The sequence below is a fragment of the Melopsittacus undulatus genome, chromosome 8, assembly GCF_012275295.1.
Source record: "Melopsittacus undulatus isolate bMelUnd1 chromosome 8, bMelUnd1.mat.Z, whole genome shotgun sequence".
Lineage (NCBI taxonomy): Eukaryota > Metazoa > Chordata > Aves > Psittaciformes > Psittaculidae > Melopsittacus > Melopsittacus undulatus.
Window position 1 is genome coordinate 44,463,556 of NC_047534.1, and position 10,951 is coordinate 44,474,506.

General features: G+C 33.7%; 1 protein-coding gene across 17 annotated transcripts in view; it reads left to right on the forward strand.

The window, feature by feature from the left end:
- Positions 1-9,950, forward strand: part of LOC101881002 (sodium channel protein type 2 subunit alpha-like) — a 55,011-nt gene extending 45,061 nt beyond the window's left edge. For 14 of the 17 annotated variants that reach the window (XM_034065104.1, XM_034065105.1, XM_031052062.2 and 11 more), the window contains 6 exons: positions 579-860; positions 3,616-3,669; positions 4,582-4,719; positions 6,406-6,510; positions 7,605-7,875; positions 8,758-9,950. In XM_034065104.1, coding sequence (XP_033920995.1) covers positions 579-860; positions 3,616-3,669; positions 4,582-4,719; positions 6,406-6,510; positions 7,605-7,875; positions 8,758-9,950 — 2,043 coding nt within the window. Of the gene's footprint in view, positions 1-578; positions 861-3,615; positions 3,674-4,581; positions 4,720-6,405; positions 6,511-7,604; positions 7,876-8,757 lie in introns of all 17 variants that reach the window. The other 3 variants (XM_031052069.2, XM_005152645.3, XM_005152647.3) reach the window with 1 other exon arrangement.
- Positions 9,951-10,951: the final 1,001 nt, after the last annotated feature.

A 10,951-nucleotide genomic window follows, 5' to 3' on the forward strand; every position in this document is an offset into this window, starting at 1 on the left:
AGCAACTACAGTGAGCCAGGCAATTTAAACCCAAGACTTACCACAGACGCTGTTAATAAAATTTAAATTAGATATGCTTGATTATGTTATATTGTATGTAGAGGCTAAAATACACTGGTGCCAATATATACATAGAGTTTCTGAGAATAAAGTAATTCATAATGATAGTTTTACATGTAGGCATTTTTACTGAGTCTCCCACACCATCATTCTTTGATCTTTTTTCTTGTTTATTTTCTATTCATAGATTTTGATTTGTATTGTTGGAATTTAACATTTATTTCTCTCTTTTTCTCTAGAGCACACAAATTCTAAGAATCCATCTTGCTACTAACAGGTTTTCGTTTGCTTTTTGATTTTTTTCAGACTTTTGCATTGTATTGGTTTGCATATTATTTTATTTCTTGCTTTCTGCAATCTCATTAGTGTTTTTATTAAATCTTAAATAATTTTCCCCATAAATTTTAATGTAGCATTTTAACTGTCCATTCCATATTAATACTGTTTAAACACTTTTAAAGTATTTTTATTTTTCTGCTCACAAACTAAGTGGCTATTTTGTCTAATTTGTACACTAGGTGGTTGTAAATGCCCTTGTAGGAGCAATTCCATCTATCATGAATGTATTGCTGGTTTGTCTTATATTCTGGCTCATCTTCAGCATCATGGGAGTAAATCTGTTTGCTGGCAAATTCTATCACTGTGTCAACACCACAACTGGTGAGATGTTTGATGTCAGTGATGTCAACAATTATACTCAGTGTGAGGAACTCATAAAAAACAATCAAAGTGCCCGATGGAAAAATGTGAAAGTTAACTTTGATAATGTAGGAGCTGGATATCTTGCTCTTCTTCAAGTAGTAAGTAAATTTATATAATTTCTTTTTGCTCTTTTTAAAGAAGTCTACAAAAAATGGGCAATTTAAGACTGCTAAGGAGTGGAATAATTTCTTCATAGCAATGATGTACAGCTTACATACTTCTACTGTATTGTTACTTATATTTTTTGTATTAATGCTAGTAAAGTAACTTTCCATTTCAAGGCTAGGGAACACAGTCTCATCATGATGATAATAATATGAAAATAATAAATGTAAAAATACAAGAATATTTTTAGTGCTGCACAATATAAACTTCAGGAATGTATTTCATGTGTCTTGCCATGGTGGGCGAGGCTCAGAAGTCTCCATAATTATTAAAAAGGTCTCTGCCCTCCTTTATGAGCTCCATTACATCGTAAGACAGGAAGGCAGACAGCAGCTTAAAAGAGGGCAGACAACTAACTGGTCTGAAGTGAGAAATTACTGCCAATGCCTCTTATACTCCAGAGGTTTCTTCCAAACCTAATGATTTGGTGATTCTGTGATCATTACACATTCACAGGAAAATTCTTTCAGAGAAAGTGCCATTAATCTAGGCACTTTGGCACTGTGAAATAATTTTTCTTTTGCCAACAATATGATCAAGGTAAAATGGATTTTCCTTCATGCTTATACTCATCTAAGGAACCCATATATAAGTTAGATGGTAAAAATAAAAACATACCAACCCAGTGTCTCTGGTGAAGATATTTGTTTAATAGAGCCTTGATTTTCCAAAACTGGAAGTGGGTTTGGGGAAAGAAATAATAAATAATGCAAGATCTGAGATTAGCACACCCAATGCTTCATGTACCTTGGAACTAATTCTTTATTATCATAATGCTTGTGTAAGAGGTCTGAAATCCTTTAAGAGAAGTAGAAGCTGTCCATGGGAAGAATATGGATAGTTATTGATAAACAGATCCTATTTGAGTATTAGGTCTGATTAATCATATAACACTTTCTCTTGATGTTGGCAGATAAACAGTACCTTGTACTAAAATAAATGTATTTTATTAAGAAGTACATGAAACTACAAAGACATTAAACTCTGGCTAAAACAGGAAAATGTAAAATACTTTTTAAAAAAAAATACTAAAGATTTATAACTATTATATTCCATTAATGCTTGTTAAAGAATCATTATAATATACTTATGTTAATTATGGTATTGCCCTTGTGAAGTATTAGATGTTATTGTATTGTATGGCATATTCTATTAATTACTGCTACATATTCAAAGTCTGTGAAGTCCAGCACTCTCATGTGCTAAGTAGTAGTACCAAATGATGATCCTAATTCTCTGACCGGATCACATTACTACTTCTGCACTACAGACTAGATCATCTTATTACCAATACTTGACTCTGACGATATACAAAGAAAACTTCTAGTCTCTGGAAACTGTCTGAATGTCATCCGTGTCATTCATGCAGTGTTGGTCTTTAATTACTACATCACTACTGTGAACCTTTCATTCTTGTCTTTTATCCTTTTTGCTCTGATTCTTTTCTTTTCCAAATATTCCCTTCTGTGCTTTACTTTTCCTGCAGAGATTAAAGGATCCTTGAGCATGTATCATGTCACCTCTTCAGCTGATTGTCCCCATTAATATTCTCCCTTCACTCTTCTCCTGAGTTTATTGCTCTTACCAAACTCTAATCCTCTTCTAATATTGCTGTGCAAAGTGCACCAAATGGCTGCCAATTTTCAACTGAACCACAAATTGCTATGAAGCCTGGCTTCAAGCATGCCTTCTTAATATATATCTGTATTGCAGGAATGCAAGTTTTCTGCTGTGGAAAGTAACAGCTGTACCAAAGTATCAGAGCTACTTCTGGAAAGTACAGATGCAAATATACCCCTTGGGATAATTCCTCTCCTGAATCTCCTTAGGAGAGATCTTTTTTATCTGTTCATTTAACAGGCGTTTTAGCTCTTTTTTCTTTATTGTGAATAAGCTTGGAAACCCTGGTTAATGGGTAGGCACTTGTGCTTTCAACTGGCGTGTCACACCAACCCCTTGGTGTTCCTTCAATAGTGGATGCTCCATGTCCATGAAAATCACTGCCTTAGAGCAATGATGACAGATCTTACTTTCCTCTATTCTACCCAAAGTCTCTATAGGAACTCAGCCCAGAGTTTTGCTGAAGTTAATCCCAGTTCTTTCACAGTTCACTTTTTGGTCTTCTGAAAATCTTGTTCCTCAAGAAACAATGTGTGTGTATATATATCTATATGTATATACATATATATATATATTTTTTTTTTTTTTTTAACAGAGTCTATTCCTTTTAGTTATGTGGGATTAAAACATTTCTAAAAATACCATGGTAGTTTAACCATAGCAAAACCATTCAGATGAATGTTCATATCTCTCCAGAAGTTGTATTGCTGACTCCATCAATTCATACTGTGCATTTGATAAAATTTTTGTCAGCATGAGTGGCTCTAGTAAATTTTACTAGAACAGCTCCAGCATTAATGTCTATCCAAGTCTATCATTCTTAATCTGCAAAGCAAGAATCTGCAGCTCCAAACACACTTTGCCCCCCTGTGACTTTCAGAGACTTTTAATAACTGAAAAGTAACTTTGCAAAAAATAGTATTATTATAAAAATATACCTGTTATTAAATGTGATTTACATATTTAGATATTATTTTACCAAAAGTTAAGGCCCAAATGCTGTGACCTAGTTATTTTCCACATTATGATTTTTAATAGGAAAGACAAACAACTGTATTTTATTTCTAGGCTACTTTCAAAGGATGGATGGATATTATGTATGCTGCTGTTGATTCACGAGATGTAAGTGTAAGAATTTCAAATATCATCTGTTGGCCATGTTCTGAGTATGGAATTTAAACAGCTACACATACAATAACATTAAGAATTATAATCAGCACCAGTACATATTTTTCTAGATACATTTAGTCTAAAAAGGAACTTTTATCTAATTTAATGAATCTTAGAATTTGTTGTGGAAAGAATTAATCCTACTTCCTTCCGTTTAGGCAAATAAGATAACTTAATGGGACTTTTTCAAAAAAACTGATGTTAATCAAAAAAGGAGAAAAGGGTTTTTGACCACTTCTTTTGGTAATCTTGAGTATTAATTTCAGATTATATAATGTAATTATTACATATTTAATATCTTAACCTTGTTTTATAATATGTAACTACATTTCATTGTTTATTTAGGTCTGAGCACTTCCTTTATCTATATATCTAAATGCAATTAGATTCTAAGTTTGAAGAACATCTGTTTTCTAGGAATTAGAATTTTAACTTGGCTACAGAACTAAATCACGTAAACCCAAAAGAATTGTAGGGAGATTTAGGTGATAGTAAAATTGATTCTGTTGCATCAAAATATACTGAACATAATATAAAATATTTAGATTTGTGTTGTTAAAATTTGAAGTATTAATGACGGCTCTCAGTCCTACATTGGTTCTTCCTTCTATACAAGGAACTTTGTGTATATGTACATACATAACATATCTGTGTGCATATTTAGTCTAAAATTCTATATGAGCAATCATTCTGTCAACCTCCAGTTCTTCAGATATTGAGTGGAATGGACATGTTTAGTCTTTTTAATAACTGAGTACAGTTTTAAGATTTTCTAGCTAAGTTAGCATACACTTACTCATAAATTAAATGCACTGTGTTTTTACCTTTAGTATTCCCATGGTTAATAAAATTTATGTTCTGCAGGTAGAAGATCAACCTAAGTATGAGGACAACTTGTATATGTATCTTTATTTTGTCATCTTTATCATATTTGGATCATTCTTTACCTTGAACCTTTTCATTGGTGTCATCATAGACAACTTCAACCAACAAAAAAAGAAGATAAGTATTTAAAATGTTTCCATAGTTCTATAAATTATTAACTATAATGAATTAATAACTTTTTTATGTAAAGCTAATAAAAATCAGAAGTCATTTTGAGTCCTTGAATAAAAAATGTCTCTTTTTTTAACACAATCTGTGTTGAACCTGTGTGCGTGATTTAGACCTTTGCATTTCGTCATTTTGACAAGTGAAAAGGGGCAAGTCAGGAGTTGGGTCATAATAGTTTGCAAATTGTGTAAGAGCTAAAATGAAAATGTAAAAAGGGAGTGTGCATTATTCTTTTGATTAGATGTAATAATATCTGCCATATTGACCTTTTAATTAATTTTTAAAAATTAAGATAATTTTAATTAAACTTATAAACTGTTGGCACTTAATAGAATATGGGATGGTTTTCATACAATAGATAATAGTTCTGCAAACTGATTAAATAGTGCATTAATAGTAAGTTAGACAGACTTCACATGAATAGGCTTAAAGATACAATTAAAAAAGTGTACAAAAGAACTATTTTTCTAACAGTTTTGTAAGAAATTAGATTAATTTGTTAGACACAAATACAATCTATCATTTATTAGCAATAATAATGCAAAGGTACAAAAGGAAAATTTATTTCTATACATTTGACATACAAGTCTGCTTAAAAATATGTTGATAGTGCATATAGCTTTTAATAATTTTTAAAATAAAAAAATACAAATAATCACATTTAAAAAATATTTTGAAGCCTCATGATTCTCAGCCTTCAGCTGCCAAAATGAACCTCAGGATCATTCTAAATCTTTGTATGCTGTGAAAAAGTAGTTTTGATTCGGCTTTACCCGGTAACGATGTAGAAAGCAACAGTACTAAACAGAATCTATGGTTAAAGTCAATTGTGAACTACAGAAAGTTTTCCTTGTGAAAACATTCTTTAGTTTCTTAAAAGAGCCATAAACACATTTCAGGCTATTCCTCCATTTCTATCAGTTATGCTTTGAATTTCGACATCCAGTTTAGCAGACAGAGACTTTGGCATTATGTTTCTATCTAACTTAGTTCAGATTCGCCAATAAGCACAATTTACTTTATATTGAAATTCAGACAGTCAGTTGCACATCTAACTGGCAGCATTCGCATCTGCAAACAAAGGCTAATTTGCGTTAGTCAAGGTTCTAGTGATGTTTTAGTTAATAATTTGCTATGGCATGTTTTGAATTACTTTTTCTAATTTTGTACCAAAGGTGATTAAACCCTTCAGATTAGACCCAAATACTCTCCCCTGACACAATTTGTGCCTCAAAGTTACCCCATTTTAGACCCAGGTATCTGTAATCTTAAAAGTCTGCCTAGAATTTAGGACACATGAGGAACCAATCAGGGTTGTATGCCCCAAATCAGCAAGTTATTTAACAGCATCAGTATAGTAATTTTATAGTAAAATAGATATTTTAGCCATGTCAGCAAAAGTGAGCATGAATCAAAATTCAGCTGTCAGCCTGACAAAAGAGAGTTTTTTTTTTTAAGAAATGCATATGAACATCCACACTATAAATACTTGAAAAACATCACTTTTGTTATCTAAATTAAATACATTATATTACAAAGAGACGTACTATGGTAGTATATTGCAGAGAGACATACTATAGTTAAATGTTGTATGCCTGGACATGGCAGTAATTAGTTTTGATACTATTTGTTTACTTTGGAGGTCAGGACATATTTATGACTGAAGAGCAGAAGAAATATTATAATGCAATGAAGAAACTTGGATCCAAAAAGCCACAGAAACCTATACCAAGGCCAGTGGTAAGACTGATTTGATTTTAAAACCCCTAATATTAAATATTCATTGGGGAATATGATTTTAGCCAACAAGAAAAGCTTATATGTCTGGAAAGAAAATATTATTTCTATTTATTTTGTTGTAAAGGTAGAATTTGTCCCTTTTTTCTTCACTCACTGGACTAGATTGTTCATGTTTCATTTAAAAATATAGACTCGTAAATATGAACTGTAGGTTTTAATAAGGTTAATGTGATAAATTTCATAATTCTCTAAGTCCTAGAAAATTACAGTTGATTGTATCATTTATTGGTTCTTGTTACCCCTAGATAAAGTTAATTTTCTGTTTTCTCCTCCCAGATAATGTGTAGGAAATGAGGAGGCACTGACCCTTGCTGAAGACAGAAGGGGGCAGTGGTCACCTAATGAGAAAGACAGATGCAGATAATCTTACAGGATAAAAGGACACCCTAGGGACCAAAGCATAAACTAGGATAAATTTGTCTCTGAGATAAGAAACTGTTATTTACTGTACTCCTACAGTGTTTGGAAAAAATAAAATACTTGTTGCACCTTATGCACCAAGTGGTTAAAAATAGTCTTTCTGAGGAGAGACATATGGCAATAAACATTTAGCTAAGTACTAAAGAAAAACTAGGATATTGCAGTCATGGTGTGTTGGAGACATGTAACTTTAGCATTTCAACGATCTCACCAAGCACACTTAGGTTAAGAAAGAGAGAGTCCTCTCTGGGTATTAGTATTACAAACCAGCTAAGAATAATAAATATCTGTTTGGCTGATACTCTTGCTAGCTGTCAAGTTATACCACCTATTTTACACCAAAAGAATGAATTGTCAAATGTTATTACTGTTATTATTGCATTGTTTCCCTTCCCATCCCTTCGGCCAACAATGGTACACTTCTTGATCTGCTCTCAAAATGATTTCACAGAGTGAGATACAAACCAGCATGTGTTTAGTATATATTAACAGATATGTCATGAATGGGTCTTGCTCTGCACTCCTAAATCTTGCAGGGGTTTGCTTTCCCATTTGGCATTTGTAAAGACAAATATTTTCAGGCTATAAACTGTATCCCATCTCTGGTTTTGCAGAACAAATTCCAAGGCATGGTCTTTGATTTTGTAACCAAACAAGTATTTGACATCAGCATCATGATACTCATCTGCCTTAACATGGTCACAATGATGGTAGAAACAGATGACCAAAGTAAAGAAATGGAAACAATTTTATCCCGGATTAACCTTGTGTTCATTATCCTTTTCACTGGAGAATGTGTCCTGAAATTGATTTCACTTCGCCATTACTACTTCACTCTAGGCTGGAATATTTTTGATTTTGTGGTTGTGATTCTCTCCATAGTAGGTAAGAGCAATTCCCTTTCAAGAATGAACTAGTGGAAGGAAAAGGGAATGTTTGTTTCAGGAATGTTATGATATTGAATTTTTATTGAATGTTATGAATATTATTTTTTTTCTGTTTCCTGTATGACTTAAATGTATATTCCTATTTTCATATATTATAGCGTGCAATATATGAAATGTTGCTTGTAAGATTTTTATCTCTTCCATACTATTTTCTGTCATCTTCCACATCAGAAGACATAAAGGAACTATTTGGCACATCAGATTAACAGGGAATGTTTAGTGGTATATGTGAACTATCCACAAATTTGTCTTCAGTACTAAACCTGAAAAGTATGTGAAGGGGGTGAGATTTTTAATTGCTTTTGATAACTAAGGACTAGGTGAATATTTAGATTTATGTCAACTAAAAGCTAATGACTCTGCAAGGTGCAAAGGAGTTGTGTGACAAAACACCTGAGCAATATCAGGATGTGCTGATACAGTGTAGATACTCAGGTAAAGAAAAATAAATTACAAATTTGCAGAAATTAAGTAATATAATTGTTCATAAAAGACGGTAATAATAGGCTTGGCTTCAATAACTAATTATGTCTAAGACAGAAATTTCTCTTTCCAGGCTGCTTTAGAAATAACTGAAAACTTAGGCAGACCCTAATTACCTTGCCACAAGTCATCTTTTACTTATTTTCCTTCTCCTAGATAACATTCCAACATAAGGAAGGTGCTTTCAACAAAATGGAATAACTTGTGTGATGTTCTGCTGTAACTATAGGCTCCCTATACTGATCGTTTTGGAGACAGCAATAAATAAATATTTCTATGGGCAGCTAATTAATGAATTTAAAATTACATTTTAAATATTCACTTTTTTTTTCTCTAGGTATGTTCTTAGCTGAGATGATTGAAAAGTACTTTGTGTCCCCAACGCTATTCAGAGTCATCCGACTTGCCAGAATTGGCCGAATCCTGCGTCTCATTAAAGGCGCTAAGGGAATCCGCACTCTGCTGTTTGCTTTGATGATGTCTCTTCCTGCTTTGTTCAACATTGGTCTGCTGCTGTTCCTGGTCATGTTTATTTATGCTATATTTGGCATGTCCAACTTTGCCTATGTTAAGAGGGAAGTTGGGATTGATGATATGTTCAACTTTGAGACGTTTGGCAACAGCATGATCTGCCTGTTTCAAATTACCACATCTGCAGGCTGGGATGGTTTGCTAGCCCCAATTCTTAACAGTGGGGAACCAGATTGTGATCCCCATAAAGATCATCCGGGGAGCTCAGTGAAAGGTGACTGCGGCAACCCTTCTGTTGGGATTTTCTTCTTTGTCAGCTACATTATCATATCATTTCTGGTAGTGGTGAACATGTACATTGCTGTGATTTTGGAGAACTTCAGTGTTGCTACTGAAGAAAGTGCCGAACCCTTGAGCGAGGATGACTTTGAGATGTTCTATGAAGTCTGGGAGAAGTTTGATCCAGATGCAACGCAGTTTATAGAATACAGTAAGCTGTCAGATTTTGCAGCTTCATTAGATCCTCCTCTTCTTATTGCAAAACCAAACAAAGTCCAGCTTATTGCAATGGACCTGCCCATGGTAAGCGGCGACAGAATTCACTGCCTTGACATCTTGTTTGCTTTCACAAAGCGTGTTTTGGGGGAAAGTGGGGAGATGGACGCCCTCAGAATACAGATGGAAGATCGGTTTATGGCAGCCAATCCTTCTAAAGTCTCCTACGAACCGATTACAACCACATTAAAACGAAAACAGGAGGAGGTATCTGCTGTGATTATCCAGCGTGCTTACAGGTGTTACCTTTTAAGGCAAAAAGTTAAAAAGGTGTCTAGTATATATAACAGAAACAAAAACAGAGAAGGAGATGGACCAGTTATAAAAGAGATAATTATTGATAAACTAAATGGGAACTCCACTCCAGAAAAGACAGATGAGAGTTCCTCTACAACTTCCCCACCTTCTTATGACAGTGTAACAAAGCCAGAGAAAGAAAAATATGAAAAAGATAAAGCAGAAAAGAACTACAAAGGTAAAGATGTCAGGGAACATAAAAAATAAAGATCTAAGAATTCTGCTTGTTGGACAACTTGTTTACAGTCTTTGAGAGTGAAGCATCAACTGGACTCCTGCAGGAGATTTATGCCAAACTGACAGTTTTTACACATATATATGTGTGTGTGTGTGCGCGCGCGTGTGTGTGTGCGTATATATACATTATATATATACTTAAGGTCAGTGCCTATAACAGAACAGTGAACCTTCATCATCAAACTGTGACTCTGTGAATCAGGGTAACAACCTTGACAAGAGGTTACTGTTTTCACTACAGCTGACACTGCTAAGAACGAGGGAAAAAGTGGCTCCACAAAGAACATGGAGCATGAATTGAGTGCAAAGCGATAATTTTTTGTTTCACATTCTGCAAAAACATAGAACAGTAATTCTCTTCACTGTTTGTAATGCAACTGCTACATTTGTCAGATTTTTACAAAAGCAGTATTAGTGTATTTATTATTTTTTAATTCACAAGTTGTTTACTCTTACATGTGACTATTTTTGTAGTAGGTTTTATGTTGGGGAAAGAGGTATGAGGACCAGGTGTTCTACTCTCAGATTCTCTATAATGTACAGAGGGAAGTGATTTGCATAGGCACGCTGCACTTGTCAATCATGCATAAATGAAAATATGACATTGCACAAAGCTAAAGATTTTAAGAACTTCCAAGTTTCAGGGCCGCTCTTAAATTTGAGGTGTTTTAACTGCTTGTATGACTGCATACAGATTAATGTGCCTGGAAAGTCTCCCCTAATTTACAGGAATCTGCAATGACTTATTTTTATGCAAATCATTAAACATGCACAAGTTCTTGGTTCTGTTAAAAAAAATTGTGTGGTTTCTGCACTGGAAAACCAGCTTTGCCAGCATATACTTAAGAGTTCTCTTTTGTTTTAACAGCTAGATTTTTTTCCTGGATTGCACTTGAGTTACTGCCTTCTCTCATTATAGCTGACATTCAGTGAATCAATAATACATTTTTCCACGTAAATATTAATGATAT